Below are 16,202 nucleotides of genomic sequence, written 5' to 3'. Positions count from 1 at the left end.
AAAGAACATTTCCTTCTTAGCATGTTAGCTTTGAAATCAGCTTTGTTTGTAGTTTATACTTCTTTTTACTTTAATTTTGTTTTTCAAATGAAAAATGTAACACAAAATATGATGTCTTGATAATTAGATTTTTACAATGGAATAAAGGCTGCTATGTGTTCAAGGAATCAGAAGATCACCATTTTAAAACTTGGTGAAAGAATTTATGTGGTCAATAGTGGGCAGTGTGACAAAGTACCCCCTCCAGGTTATCTGCTACTTTCCAAAGGGAAAGTAGACAACTAAGATGGCGAGACATGGATGCTTCTACCCTGAGTTAAAATAGCATCACTGAGAGTGCGGCAAGCTGGCATTTGTGCTTCCAGATAATAGGGAGTGGTGAGTAATTCTACAAAGAACTCCCACCACAGTGTTCAACTCAATCTGATTGAGCCTTTAGACTTAGCTTCCAGTTTAAAGGAACCGTGTAGAATGAATAAGTTAAAATGCATCACAAAGAAATACTCAGAGAAGTTCAGAATATGGGACACTTTACAAAAACAATGGGCCCGGTGTCTTAAAAACCTGAAGAAAAAAAAAAATCGAAAGAGTGCTCCAAATTAAAAGGGACTATATTACATCTTAAAAAAAAAAATAAAACACCTATGAAAATTTTTGTAGAACAATCAAGGAAATTTGAAGGTGAAAATTAGCTAATCTTAGAGAGTTACTGTTACTCTTAGTCACGATAATGTTACTGAATTAATACTATCTAATTGTTATCTGTAATATTTTATATTTTATTTATATTATATATAAATAGCACAAGGAAAATCTCATTGGGTTATGGAGTTTAGTACAGACAGTGCATATATTACAGAGCTAATGCACAGAGGAGTCAGAATGGAACCCAGGTAGTTTGTCTCCGGAGTCTGACTTCTTTCCTACAGGCTCATGTAGCTGTACACAAGCAGCTTCACTCTGGCTAAGAAAGGTACCTTCCCTCAGTCAATAGACTCATGGCTATTGAAATTGTTTCTTTCAAATCACCATGACATCGACATCTTCTGCTTGTCATGGCTAATGATATCTGATTTCTCTCCTCTCCCCACTCCAACACTAAACTAGCACTATGAAGCAGGAAAGTGGCCAAATTTCTCATGCTTCTTAGAGTATACAGAAAATGCTGTCATCCAATGTTCTTAGTTGGTCAGAGTAACTTTGCGGTAGAGTGCTTCTATTCAAAGTCCTATTCTGACCCATCAGCTATTTATGGGTATAAAGAATAATCAACATATAATCTTTAGGACACTACCTTTGATTTTAGGAGCACTGGGCCGAAATCTACAGAAATTAAGGGACTAGTATTAGTTAATATAATCATTTGACAAGCATTTATTGAGAACCTACTGTGTACCAAGTGATGTTATAAAAAGAGCAGTGAACAAGACAGAGAAAATCCTTGCTCTCTAGAAATTTGTATCCTAGTACAAGGGGTGGCCAGCTTTTTCTATAAAGGGACAGATAATAAATATATTGGTGGGCTATATGGTTTCTGGTACAACTACTCAACTCAAATTTATTGGGAAAGCATCCATACACAACATATACATGAATGAGTGTAGCTGTATTCAATAAAAACTTTATTTATAAAAGGAGCTGGCAATTCAAATTTGACCTGTGGGTCATAGTTCACTGAGACCTCTTCAAATGGGTTATCAAATACTTTTTCCAGACCTTGTGAGAAAGTTAATTACCAGGGTATTTTTCTTGGATGACCCATTAGCAAATTCATTTTACTGCCATTTTAACTAGGCCAAGGTTAAATATTTATTCAACTATCTCTCTTCAAGTTGAAGAGATCCAGTGGCTCAACTTTGAGAGCTGCCTTCTCAAACCTATTTCTATCTAGAGACTGATGCTCATTGACTAATCTGTTCCTGAACTGGCTTAAACTTGCAATTGTACAACTGAAGTCCAAACAACAGGTGTATGACCTCTGACAAGGAGATGACAAAATGAGATTACACATATAAGAAATTTATTAGGGGGAATGCCTGTAAAGGAAAGTTGGGAAGAAGACAGAGGTGTCTAGGAGCACCTTCTGACTAGGATGCAGGTCTAATCACAGTGAAGAAGAAAGGGAAGGAAAGAAGATTGAGTGGAAATCCTGGCCTCCAGGGAAGCTGTGAGAAAGTTCAGCAAGGCTGAGGGAGAGCCCTTAGCCAAAGTCATGTGTCAGTGGAGTCCAACAGCTCCCAGGGGCAGGTCTGACTAAGTATTGCTACTACAACGTGTCACTGGGAATTGTGCCTTCTGCATCAACGTAGTGATGGATTTCAGAGTACAGCAGCTGGGGTCATTGGTCAATGAAACCCCCACAGTAGGAGACTGGAAAGATGCATTTTTATGGCAATAAGAAATGGCTTCATAGCTAACTTATTTGATGGAAAGTTAAGGAAGAAATGGTTTAGACAAGTTTTGCCACATTAACTCAATTAAGCTACCTGAGGATAAGGATTGCTTTACTTATTGTATTCTATACAGTACCTATTAAAACCTCTTGCATTAAGAAGACACTCAAAATATACCTTTTAAAATTTGGTTAAATTCCATTCCTAAGACTATGGTTCCTATATAAATAATTGGAAATTAGAGGAAACATAGGCTAAGTGTCTAAGGAACTGCCCTATAGTTAGTTACACAGCCAGCAAATGGCAAGGATAACACTGGATTCTAGGATCACATGAGACGATGTGCAGGCACACGGCAAAATGGCAATAATTGGTGGTGCCATCAGCAGCAGCAGAACAGCAACAGCAGCAGTATCCTTATCATTTATAGAAAACTTTCAGCTGCTACTATTAGGTTCACATTACTTTCGTCTTTTCTGATTTCCATCTTACCCTCTGCTTGGGCCCATTTAGTTTCTACAACCTTAAAGAGAGAAAGGAACCTTGAGAGAGGCAGAATAGACACAAAGGGAGCCAGTAAGGCATATAGATTGTGATGTCAGACTTCCTGGGGTAAAATTTTTGCTCTAACATTTACCACTAGTTGTTTCACTCAGGACAAGTTGCTTCACCTCTCTGGATTTCAGTTCCCACATCTTTACTATATTTTTTTCTAATTTTTAAATTTCATTTAAATTTATTTAAATTCTATTTTATTTAAATTTAATTTTTAAATTTAGTTTACATATATTGTAATAATGATTTCAGGAATACAGTTTAGTGATTCATCACTTACATATAAGGGATGATGGTGGTACCTACCCCACAGGATTTTTTTTTTAATTATTAAGTAGCTAATATATGTAAAATTGCTTAGAACAGAGCCAAACACCTATTAAGAGAGGTGAATGTTAATACAGTTTGTCTATTAGTGTACCTCTAATCAAAATAGGCCCGTGGGAGAAGTCAGAAATAGACTTCCACTACAGGAAGGGACATGAATAATGTCTGAAACTAACTCCTTCATAGTGCACACTTGGAAAGAGGAACTGGAAGTAAAGGAGATATTGGTACAAACTGATAACAGAGTGAGAAAAACACTACAAGCTAGGCTGAAGAGGAAGGTACGGGCATGGTGTTGGCACCTGATTCTCACCACTGTGGCTAGCAGGGTCATTTAGACGTGCTCATTATCTATTTCTTTTCTGATTACGGTGCTTGTTAAACACATAAGTATTTTTAATTGCCATTACAGTAAAACCATGTTTCTGCCACCTTTTGTTAAGTTCTGGAAGGTCTAGACAGCGGACTAGAAAGCAGTAAGTTACTTGTCTTTATACCATTATCATGTAAAAGTTAGAACACTAAAATATGTTGCAAAACCATTGATATAAGTTCCTAAAATAATTGAGAACCTGAAGTCAGTGTAGGAAAAGTAGCACTTACCAATGTGAAACAAAGGAGAATTAACATGGAACAAAAATGTAGGAGCATACTTGGATAGCCCAAAGGGTCTATTCGTTTATAAATGCTGATTATTAAAGAATAGAATGCATTTAGATTAAGAAACAATTTAGGATTCATTCTGCAAACTTGCCCCTGCATTTGTACTTGAGTGCACTTGAATGGCTATGTCTAAGTAGAACAAACAAGGCCTGTTGCAAAGGTTCAACAGAGCACCACATGTGTACACATTCACATGAAAACAGCTTTACAGTAGCACAATTAGAAGACATTAAAATGAATATGAAGGGGTACCCAGTTGGCTCAGTCAGTTAAGTGTTCAACTCCTGCTCGGGTCAAGATCTCACAGTTTGTGGGTCTGGCTGTGTACTGACAGCATGAAGCCTGCTTGGGATTCTCTCTCTATCCCTCCCCCACTCATGTTTCCTCTCTCACAAAATAAATAAATTAATAAATTTAAAAAAATAAACAAAATGCAAATGAAAAGAACTCCCAGGATTTACTTCTTAAGGTAGAACATAGTTGGTCTGAGCTACTGTCTTCCTTCTCTACCTGTCTCTCATCACAAGTTCAGATAGATTTGTGATTTTTAAGATACTTTGCAGGTTTTATCTATCTTGAAATTCTTCTTGGAGTAACTAATAAACTTTAATTGGCCTTTAATGACTCTTTAGTTTTAGCTGTTCCCTGTAAGGCCGTTTTTTTCCTACAAATTTTCTGTACTATTTTCCATAAAGTAAATATTGTTTAGCCTTTAGGATGCAGAACAAGTTTTTATCTCTTAAAATCTAATGTACAATTTGTACATTAAGATGCTGACAATGGGACTCCCCCCCTCCCCACCCCCCCCCCCCCCCCACCACAACTCCAACTTCTAGGTAGAAAATGAGTAAAAATAACTCAAAAGGATTTGGGGGATGGAAAAAAATAAAACACTGCCATGTAAGTCATTAAAACTCATAAATGTATAAAAATTTCAAATATTCACTCAAGTATGGTTGTGTCAAGTATGGTTGTGTTGTTTCAGTTTCTGAATATAAAGAATGCTTTGTAGGAGAAGGTGAATATTCTGTTCTAAAAAAAAAAAAGCAAGAGAAAATACTCTCATATTATTTATACCATAAGAAGCCAATGTTCATAGATCACCATACTTGTTTAGTATGATAATAAATGATTATATAAAGTCTCATACTTTTTAGTTATAACATGTAGCTTCCCCTTCCCCATCCCCTGTAGTTATCTGATAATAGTGTGCAGCAAAAAATACTTTCCAAAGCCCATGTGGTTTACTGCTCCAATGTAATCCACATTTAAGTTCTTATTTAATTAGTTTAATTATTAGTACTACTAATCCAGAGAGATAAAAAAAGGAAAGGAATGAGAGTGCCGATTCAACTCACTAGCTGTATCAGTGTGAAAAAATTGCTCAAAATTTCTGACCTCTTGTCTGCTTTGAATGGTTTTCATAAATATTATTTGTACATGGGAAAGCTGTTTGTATAACATATAATGCTCCATCCAGATAAATTGTCATTGTTATTTATCTTTAAATATCATTATATGATCTGTGATGTCATTAACAGAAACAAAATAAAATGGAAATAAGGTTGCATCTTATTTTTTAATTTATATTGTTAAAATAATTAAATAAGGAGACTATTAGACTGAGGTGGCTCTAATGCCTCAGTAACCTACATTAAGTAAATCAAAGCCTAAGCCAGAGTCAGTGCATCCGAATCGAAGAAAATGAAAATTGAGAACAACCAATCACAAACAGCCAGCGAGGCTTCCTGAAATAAGGCCACTGCTTGGGCTCTCATCAATCAAATAATTTCCTTGATTTGCTTCCACATCTTCTCTGTTACAACCTTTCCTGTAGCTCCCACAGTGGAATGTTCCTAACCACTTTTAGCTAAACACTGCTCAATTTCAATTGATGTATGCCCAAATGAACTCTTGACAATTCAATGTGCCTCAGTTTATCTTTTAAGAATTTATTTCAGCTTCAATTCCAGAAATCAACTACACTAGGATAGAATCATCCCCTGGGTTTCAGAATAGTAATGGGAACAACTACTTCCATGGTTAAAATGGGACCAAGAAATCATCTTCAAATCATCAAAAAGATTTTCACTGAACTGTAATAGTAGGTTTGTGACAGTGCTGACTAAAGGGCATTTTACTGATCTGTACTGAAATAAGTATGATTGTACATAAAGAAGTATGTTGTTGTCCATGGCACTATATATATATATATATATACATATATATACATATATATATATATATACACATATATATATATACATATATGTGTGTATATATATATATATATATATATATATATATATATATATATAACTACACATTGCTGCTAAGTTAATTTTGGTTTTCCTGTGTATCTACTGAACGCATAAATACTCTGCAGGTGCCATATGGCTAGTGTATTATCAGAGGCGAAACAAGACAGGTCAAAAATGTACATCAAAGGCACCAATTTGACCCAAATGGTTATTTTGTTTGACACATATCATATCATAGTTGGTAGCTGCAGTGTTTATTTGAATTTAAATGCTGATTAAGTCCTTTGCCAGTCCTGTTTTTGCAAACACACACAAAGCTACATCTACCAACCTTCATTAAATCAAAAGAAACATGCATAGCATGTCAGGCAGTCATTGTTGTTATTACCAATAAACAAAAATGTGTATGTTTCCCCAATCTCAGTGGTTGAAATGTGCTCTGTGTTTATGGAGTATGCTAAAGGGGAAAAAATTCTGCTCAGTTAAGAGTTTGTCGACTCTGGCCCAGGGGTGTACCTGGGTCTCAACATCTGTCAGCTTTCTGGTCTGTTCTGCGGTCTGAGAGAGAAGGCTGGTTCCTATCTCGAGCATGGTGGCCGTGTGGTTCTGGACTGCATTCTGCTGTATCTGGGCCATCTCCGACTTCATATTTTCCACAATGTAATTCTCAATCTGCAAGAGATAAAGGACAAAACATACTACATTATAAGCAAAGCTTCTCAGTTGGAGCATGTAATATTTACAATGACAAAACAAGACACAGCTGGCAAATCAGCCATCTGGCAGGGATCCTCTGCATTTCTGGGAGTTGGGAAATGGGAGCAGAGCACACAGGGACCCAGTTGCTAACAAACTCCTTATATACTGATACATATATATAATCCTCACAATCATAATGAAAATTTGCACTTGGATAGTGCTTTCTTATTTTCTACAACTCCTTCAATCCTTACTGCAAAGATGTGAGGTACAGATGGCCTCATTGTCTTGTGTGATTTGTTTTGGTTTGCTTTTATTTATGGCTGAGGAAACAGAATCAGACAAGGTCAATGATGAGCCCAAGGTCACCCAGCAAGAATGCAGCAGCCTTAGCACGATCATTTAAATCTAAATCTTGGTTCTCTGGTCTTTCAATAGACGACATTGACCACCGGTCTCAGAAAAACTCAGCCTCCTGCTTTCATTCATGTAATGAAAAGTAAAAGACCATGCTGGGTTAGGGGAATTACACAAGCAGTGGGAGGAGGGTGGGTGCCCCAAACACAAGCTTTTAAGAGAATAGTCAAGTATAGGCAACAGTATACAAAATGAGCTGCAGAGCCACGGAATGAGCTAAAACCATTCTCAGTGCTCCTTTGAAAGCTAAAAAAAAATAAAAAAAGCAGAAAAGCACTGAAAGTATAAGCTATAAAGCAGCATTTGCCCTCCTTGCCTTGGGTAACATTTAGTCCTCTATGGTGCCATCTTAGGGAATACAATGGTTGTAAAGTAAATTATACCACAGGGGTCAGGGGGAATTCCTAAGTGACACTCTGAGGGAGGTTGTTAGACACCTGAGAGAATAAAGCTAAGTATAACCACGCTTGAAAAACACAGAAGAGGCCTGCACCTCCCTGTCAGTGCACTTAATTCTCCCCCACCACTGTGTGGTGACTACATTTTATTACCCAATTACACATATGGGGAAACTGCATCCCAGAGAAGTCAGGTCCAAGGCCACACACCACAAAAACAGCCAGACTTGGATTTGAACGCTGAAGTCCTTAACTTTCATACCAACACTCTTAACCACTTGATAGCTCTGCCAAGTTGTTCTTCATAAGCCGGGTTCCAAATCATTAACAGCTACGTGATTTTTACTGATTTAGTGAACCATAATGCATCCACTATTTTATAATCCATAGTAATATTATTGTCATGTAATAAATAAAGTCTAAACCTAAATTCCCCTTTGTGCAACTCTGGCAGTTCACTTTCTAACACCGTCTCTTGCTTATTTCTATTTATCAAACATAAATCTGCCCCAAGATAAAGAAAATGAAAGGTTAGAATCAAAACTCTTATTGTTATTAATAAATTCTGACTATGTTCTTGGTCAATATAAAGTAACTCCCCTTCATCCTTTATTCCCAAAATTAGAAGTAGAGGAAAAAAAAATTCAACTTACAAACATTTATTATAAAACAAATATAACATTGATAGGTTAGAATAGCTATCCAGAAACTATCTTGACAAAATGTAAGGTCTAAACGAAGCCACATCTAACCTTGGCTTTATTCCAATTGAACTAACATATTTGAACAACAATGGAAAGGTAGTGGAAAGGTAGGTCGGAGTATCAGGCATCTGTTGTCTTGGATTCTGCATCATGTTTTCCTTTTCTTCATAACATCCTTTAACTCTCTTTTTGGAAATTATGAATGAATATACTCTCAAAAATGGCAGGTAAATCTTCATCATGGAGGTGATTACCTGCCATTTACAGCTGACATTTATCGATTGTCTACTATGTGGTAGGTATTGAGCTAAGTACTTTCTTTTTATAACAGCACTTAAACCTTACAAGTTTATATGGTATGTATTGTTATAGCTGCTTTATAGGCTAGACTATTGAGGCCTACAAAATCCACAGCAATTTTCCCAAGAAAAACAATAACTCAACTCCCAACGCCAAAACCCATGTTCTCAATCTCTAACCTATTCAGCTAAGTACTATTTAATTACTCTGCATATTATTGTGTAGTTCCTCGACCTTGTATGTTTATCAAAGCTACATGGGAAGCATTTTTTAAATGCAGATGAAGGTACAAGACAACAGAACACTGAGTCAGAATTTTCATGGGTATATACTAGACAACTATGTATTTTATACGCTTCCCAATGTAATTCTAATTCAGGCAAAGACCAGTGCTTCTCAAAGTGTGGTCCACAGAAGAATTACCTATATGAGATCTGTTTGTGAACAGTGTGACGTGAAATGAGGAAACTGTGTCAGAAAGCAAATTACCTACATTGCTAAGCACACTATTACTACGTGTATGTGTGTATGTGCATATAAATATAGGAGCAAGACTTTCTCAATGAAGAAAGTGATGCTGTAATGCTTTAATTTACATTCTGGAATTCTGGAGCAAGGTTCTTAACTTGTTTGCAAAACGACAACTTCCTTGAGTAGCAGTGATTTAGACTACTGAATTTATTCAATGTCAAATTCCCTGCTTATCAAGAAAGCTCAAATAATAACTTGGTTTCCTATGTAGATTTCTCTACTGAGAGAGAACTCACTCAGCAGTGAGCTTCAATATAGATCTCTGTGATAATTATACATCAGTTTTTTGGTTGTTTATTTTAAGTAGCCTCTATGCCCAACGTGGGGCTTGAACTCACAACCCCAAGATCAAGAGGTGCGTCCTCTACCAACTGAGCTAGCAGGCATCCCTATACACCAACTTCTTATGCAGTTGGTTAGTGGGAGTTATTTCCCAGAGCTCAACTTGCTCTGGGTGTAATACAGTTATGTGTTTCAGTCTCCAATAAAGGAAGACACCCTCTGGCATATAGTGACTACATCAAGGATCAGCTGCTTTGTGACTCTATCTATGTTAGCTCCTATCTCTCTATTCTGTACTACTATGCTTTTTTTTTTTTAACTGTAAAAGGTAACACCAGCAAAGCAAAATAACTGCTTTATGTAAGCGTTCATCACAGTCTCCAAATTCTGCTGACCCTACTGTAAAAATATGTAAAAAACCTATACTAAAATTCTTATTTGGGCTGCTGTGATGAGTAACATGAATATAACTCTAGTTAATTATTTTTTAATTAAGTGGGGCTGCTTTCTGTAGGAGTAACTGCCTTTTAATACAAACGATAATGGCACATTTAAGTAGCAAAAACCAGATGTAGTTGATTTAAAGGCTGAGGAGGGAGGCAGAAGTCAAATATACAATGTGTGATTAATAAGGAGGGCTACTTTCATCTTATCTCTCAACATTCCTCTGTAGATGTATAACTGTGAAATCCATCTTGATGTGTCATATCAGCCAGGTTCAGAAAAAATTTGTAACAAATTTGATTGTCCTCATATTTTCCCTACTGGTTTTAAAAACATGTTCACAGCCTATGATGGCTACTTCAAGTTTTAATATTTTAGAAACATCTAAGATGTCAGTTTTAAGCTTACAAGTTGCTGACCGCAAGACCTGATAGATTATAAAGTAGGAGACTCCCAATTTGAATCATAAAATGATTTGACTATACTGCCATTCTCAGTGTCTGACTCTAGGTAAAGTACTGGCTAAAAAGCCAGCATGAGAAGGTACGATGGCATTAGAAATGAGATAATGAACAATAAATAATGTGTAAGCAAATAAATAATGTTACGTTTGGTGATTTAGTGTTTACAAAAAGCTTTCATAGACATTGTCTGACTTGATTCTTATGCCAACCCTACATGCAGGGTATTGACTCTATTTTATGGTTTAAGAAATAGGGCTCAGAGGCCTTAGGTGACTTAATGGAGATAAAAGGAACAACTCAACTCTACCTTCTGATGTTCCACTAGCCTCAGAGTTGCGGGAACTGCTCTGTTGTTGGACTGGCTGGTTGACTGATTGGTGAATGAACGATTGATCGCATTTTTAGCCAGCTCACTGAGAATTAATTTACTCATTCCTTTGAGGAAAACATGCATCATGAGAGGGTGATTACTTCACTCCGCTTCACCATATTGGAGGCCAAGTTTATTTGAAGGGAGTTGAGAGGCTCTAGGGCCAGTTATGTGGGAAGTTCACTTTGCTAGCATTTTTAATACAATTGGTCATTAAAAATCCTTTCCTCAGCTCCTACCTTTTCTTCTTAGTATGTAGTTTATAACATATTTGTTTCCTTCCACCCATTATGTTTCTTGCAAGCTATTCTAAAATATAACAAAGAGAATAACAACAACAACAACAACATGTTAAGCCCCTACTAAGGTTGGGTATGTACCAGGTTTTTATAAACATGTGGCTCACTGACTCCTTATAACAGTCCAGGCACTGTATTATGTGTCCTTATTTCACTGACAAGGAAACAAGCTCTGGGAAGTTAAGTCTATGATCACACAATGAGTCAGTGAAAGAACTGGTATGTTGCTTTGAAAGAGGCTAGATGACCCCGCAGGTTGTGCCTGATTCTAAAGAATAGTCAGTTATCAAGCACAAGCAAACTACCATCAATGTCATAGGCAAATTCCAGTAACACATAATATTCATTCAGGGAATACATAAAACAGAACAGATGGGGAGAAACTTGTTCAAGGACAGATAATTTTTCATTTTTTTAATTTAATAATTTTCACACAGATTGGTGACTGTAACATTCTGGGAAATGTTATAGGGGGTAAGAAAGCAAATATACAGTCAGCTGTGCGACAAGTTGCATTAATAAACAGAGAAAAATATTTTTAAGAAGTCAAGATTATCAGTCATTTGTAGTTCAGTCATAAATTACTTGCCCATGTCTTTTGCCCAATGACTAGCAGAGAATTAATGCTATTATTTTCCATGATGAGACAGAGTTTTGAGAGAGCTTTCTTACCGGGTCTTCAAAATTCTTGCTGCTTTGTGTTCATGAGAACTAAAATCTGTGTGATATTATGACATGCTTGCATATGAAATTCATTCTCTATCATTTCACTTCAAGGGCTCTCTTAAATAACAGCATATCTTAAAGCACAAAGAATAGAATTTCTCCTTATAATTCTTAAGGAAAAAAACACATTTTAAGCCCTATAAAAATTGACAAAGGCATTGTTCACTTAAAATATGTTGTAGATTAAGTGGACTCTCATTGAATGTTGGTGCATATGGTATTACTCAGTTATGGCAAAACAACCGTGAAATAAAGTAAAAGGGTAAATATGGAAAAGCAATAAAAAGGTAAAACAATGCAAAAAATGCCTTAAATGTTGATAGTTTTATCTAATATCATTGTTTCATAAATCAGTGGCAATACTGAAAATGCAACTATATCTAGGTTTATGGTTTTATTAAAAAGATGCCTGAGGCCAAATATATTATTTGCAAGAATTTCTATTATTAGATCTCCCAGTATATTGCTTCTTTTACCACATGGCAAAGTATAATTGTCTTTTTAGACAACAGATCTATTTAGCAGACATTTGAAATAGTTTCTGTGCTGATATGTATGACATGAATCCCATTTCTCATTTTGGTATCTAAAGGAGCACTTAACTATTTATGGAAGAAAGAAACCATTAGAATCAGTGAGCTGGAAGAGACATTAAATATCATGAACTTCAAAAATCTCATTTTACAGATGTGGTGACTGAGGTTCAAAGAGGTTATAGAAAACAAGGTGAAACAACTAATTAATGTCAGATGCCAGGCCATGTCCACTCAATGTGTGGGAAACTTAGACTTACATCATCAGGTTGGGTCAACAATAATGGCTGCCAGTATTATTGGCTCACCCCACATTTCCCAATACAGTTGATAAATACTCTGATGGAATTTACCTCTGACTACATTTCTTCATGTAAATATTATTATCTCTGTTTGACAGGGATAAGCTCTGAGCTATTGAGAATAATGTGAGGGTATGTTTGTTATATCACCTGCAAAAGAATAGTATCAATATCCCCACTAAGGTTTAGAGAGAAGCTAAGTTATCAAGGGCACTCCAGAATATCCCATATGAACAAATTCTTCTACAATAATTTTTCTTGGCTCTGACTTTTAAAAAATTTTTTTTGGTAACATTTATTTATTTTTGAGACAGAGAGAGACAGAGCATGAACGGGGGAGGGTCAGAGAGAGAGGGAGACACAGAATCTGAAACAGGCTCCAGGCTCTGAGTGGTCAGCACAGAGCCCAACGTGGGGCTCAAACTCACGGACCGCGAGACCGTGACCTGAGCCGAAGTCGGCCGCTTAACTGACTGAGCCACCCAGGTGCCCCGGCTCTGACTTTTTTAAAGACCACATTTTTGTGGTTGCTGCAAGTGGTCAGTCACATATAGGATCCAGAGTTGGGTCAAGACCCAGGAAAGTCATTCTCTCTTCATATATAAAGAAACGCGATATTTCCTATGCCGAAACACACTTTACTAGCCTGGCATCTCTCTTTTACACTCACCTTCACTTACACTCACCTTACACCCAAAAAAATTCAGAGTGATGAAATTTTAAAAACATTTGTAAGTGTCTACTTAATATTTCCCTTTACATGTTTTTAAAAGTAGTTGGTATATAAAAAGCACACTCAGTCAGGAGTGAGGTTATCTAGATTTTAATCCAGGTACTGTTGTTGATTTACTCCATAAACTTGGGCAAGTTACTTAAATAATTTGAGTTTTAGATCTTCATCTATGAAATGAGGTCTGGATTAGATTATTTATAATGCTCAAAGCTCTCAAATTACTTGATTTAAAATTTCCCTTATAAAGTAACAGAGTATTCAAGATTTTAATTTATCAAAAATTGAAATATGGTTGTATATATCTACATCTATAAAATATATCTACATCTATAAAATATATAATACATATCCTTAATGGCAATTAGGAAACAATCATATAGGAACACAATACGAAAGTCTTGGATCATGTCTCTATAGCAGGCACATATGTTTTAATATAAAAAGTTAGAATTTCTGATTTCCTTAATCCCCAGGCACCATTCTGTCTAAAATATTTTCCTTGCTTGTCTTTCACCAAAAAACCTGGCTTTCTTCCTAGGTTTCTTATATTAATGAATGGCACCACTACCACCTACCCATTCATCCAAGCCACAGGGAGTCATCTTTTCTTTTCCTTGCCTTCATTTTCAACAATCAATCAGCACCAGACTGTGTTGCTTCTGTATCCTGAAGAGTGCCTAGATCCACCCCTCTCTCCACTTCCCTTTTTTCCTACCACATCTCTGTATCCTCACAGGCACTAACTCAGGTCAGACTCTTGTCATGTTTCTTCTGGATTTGTTTTGGCCCTATAACTGGTCTCCTGACTCCAGACTTCCTCCAGTCCATCATCCATGGCATAACCAGAGGGATCGATCTAAAACATTAATTTGTCGTCATCACGCCACTGCTTAAACTCGACTTCCAACCGTTTCCACTACCTGCAGATAAAGTCACAACCCCTTAATCAGCATAGAAGAATCTGAACTGGATTCGGCTTCCCTCTCCTTTGCACTCTATGCTCCAGACACATCAAATTATTTTTCCAAGCACACATTTTCTTCTGCTTCCATGCCTTTGCATATGACTTTGCTCTGATTGACATCTTCCTTTTCTACTTCACCTTCCCTTTTCATAGGCTAGGTCCTGTTTTTCAAAACTAAGTTCATGCTTTTCCTCCTCAAGGCAACTTTTCACGACTCTCCTCTCTGTAATATCCTTCCTTTGTATACTTCACTTCTAAAGCATCCTGTGCTTTTTTTTTTTTTTTTTTTTTTTTTATAATAGCACTGTCTCCAGTACACCACTAGCTCCTTGAGGGCAAACAACTGCTCAGCTTAAATAGAGTAAATTTATTTTAATTTATTTTTAAGTTAGCTCTATGCCCAGGGTGGGGAGTGAACTCATGACTCCAAGAGCTCCATGATCTATGGACAGAGTCAGCCAGGTGCCTTTAAGTAATTTAAATAAATTCAAATAATGCATGAATGAATGAACTTGTATATGAAAATACTAACAGCCCCCAATTGTGAGCTTAGCCTAGTTACATTTGTTCTTGAAAGTATGAAAATCACATTAACAATTATTAATGATGCCTCTCTGAATATAAATGGGACCAATGTAAATGATGCAAAAGTAGATAGATCTGAAGACATATATCTTCATTTACTGAACCACATAATCCCATCTTTTCTTATTGTTCCTTCCTTACTTTTTCTTTTCTCAATCATCTTGTTACAGGTAATTATTTAAAGTAAGTAAAATCCAGCAAACACAATGGAAACTAACATGTTTTAATCACTGAGCTATACAATGAAAGCAAAAGAATGTATAAAACTTGATTCTGGTGACTAAGACTAACTATAATACAAGTATGTTACAAGTACTAGAATAAAGGTACAAATGTCCTGCCCACCTGCCTGTCTGATGGGGTAGGATGAAGGAAGAAATGAAACCTCTAAGCGAGGGAATCAAGGAAATCTTTCCAGAGTCAATCCTATATGAATATGGCAGAGACAGCATACACTTCTTACATCTGCCTTAATACACAAAAATGTGGCCTGAAAAACTTGGAGGATGGAAGATAGAGAGGGAGCCAGGAGGGCTCTGACAGCATACAAGGAGCTATGCTTGCTTAGGCAAGATGGCGTCCCTGACTACCTCCTAGAATGTGCTATTCAGGAGATGAAGAGAGAATGAGCAAAGGCATGCCTTTGAGGCTACATACAGCGCAAAAGCATGCTACTGGATTTCTAATATGACATTCATTTAGTAGACTCAGGCAGATAATTTCTTTGCACTTTACCATATTTTCAAATACACTAAGCATAATGTTCACACCTCTAATAACACATATAGTTGTGTCTGTGTGTGTATGTGTATATATTTACTTGCACACATGCTCTCATACACATACGTTCTCATACTCCCAACCTATATGTATCAAGTTCTATATTCATATCTTGTGGTTCTGTTCATTTCACTGTAATTTACTTCATTAAAGGTCCATTTAACATACCTCACTTTCCTTTGGATGAGATATATCTTATGTCAAATTTAATCACTATAGATAATGTTTTTTAAACAGTCATGGACAGCTCCAGTATTCTGCCTAACAACTGAGAAACTTTTTTCCCAAATTCTGAATTTACACTTTAATGACAGAAAAAAATGGAAGAACCACAAAGCAACTTCATACACATTGTTTTTATGTCAATTAAAAGTGATAACTTATAAAATAAAGAAGATACTGTTTGAAACAGAAAATTGCAGGTATATCTTCCTTTAACTGTGTGTGTTTTAGTTTCTTATCTGGAATGATA

The 16,202-nt window shown here is 36.3% G+C and overlaps 1 protein-coding gene across 4 annotated transcripts in view; it reads right to left on the bottom strand.

Moving 5' to 3' along the window:
- Positions 1 to 16,202, bottom strand: part of ANGPT1 (angiopoietin 1) — a 244,359-nt gene that overhangs the window by 94,083 nt on the left and 134,074 nt on the right. For all 4 annotated transcript variants that reach the window (XM_086695124.1, XM_025922621.2, XM_025922620.2 and 1 more), the window contains one exon: positions 6,716 to 6,871. In XM_086695124.1, coding sequence (XP_086551250.1) covers positions 6,716 to 6,871 — 156 coding nt within the window. The remainder of the gene's footprint in view (positions 1 to 6,715; positions 6,872 to 16,202) is intronic.

This window comes from Puma concolor, chromosome F2, assembly GCF_028749965.1.
Source record: "Puma concolor isolate L17-30 chromosome F2, mPumCon1.1.hap2, whole genome shotgun sequence".
Taxonomy (NCBI): domain Eukaryota; kingdom Metazoa; phylum Chordata; class Mammalia; order Carnivora; family Felidae; genus Puma; species Puma concolor.
This window is presented reverse-complemented; position numbering and strand designations above follow the sequence as displayed.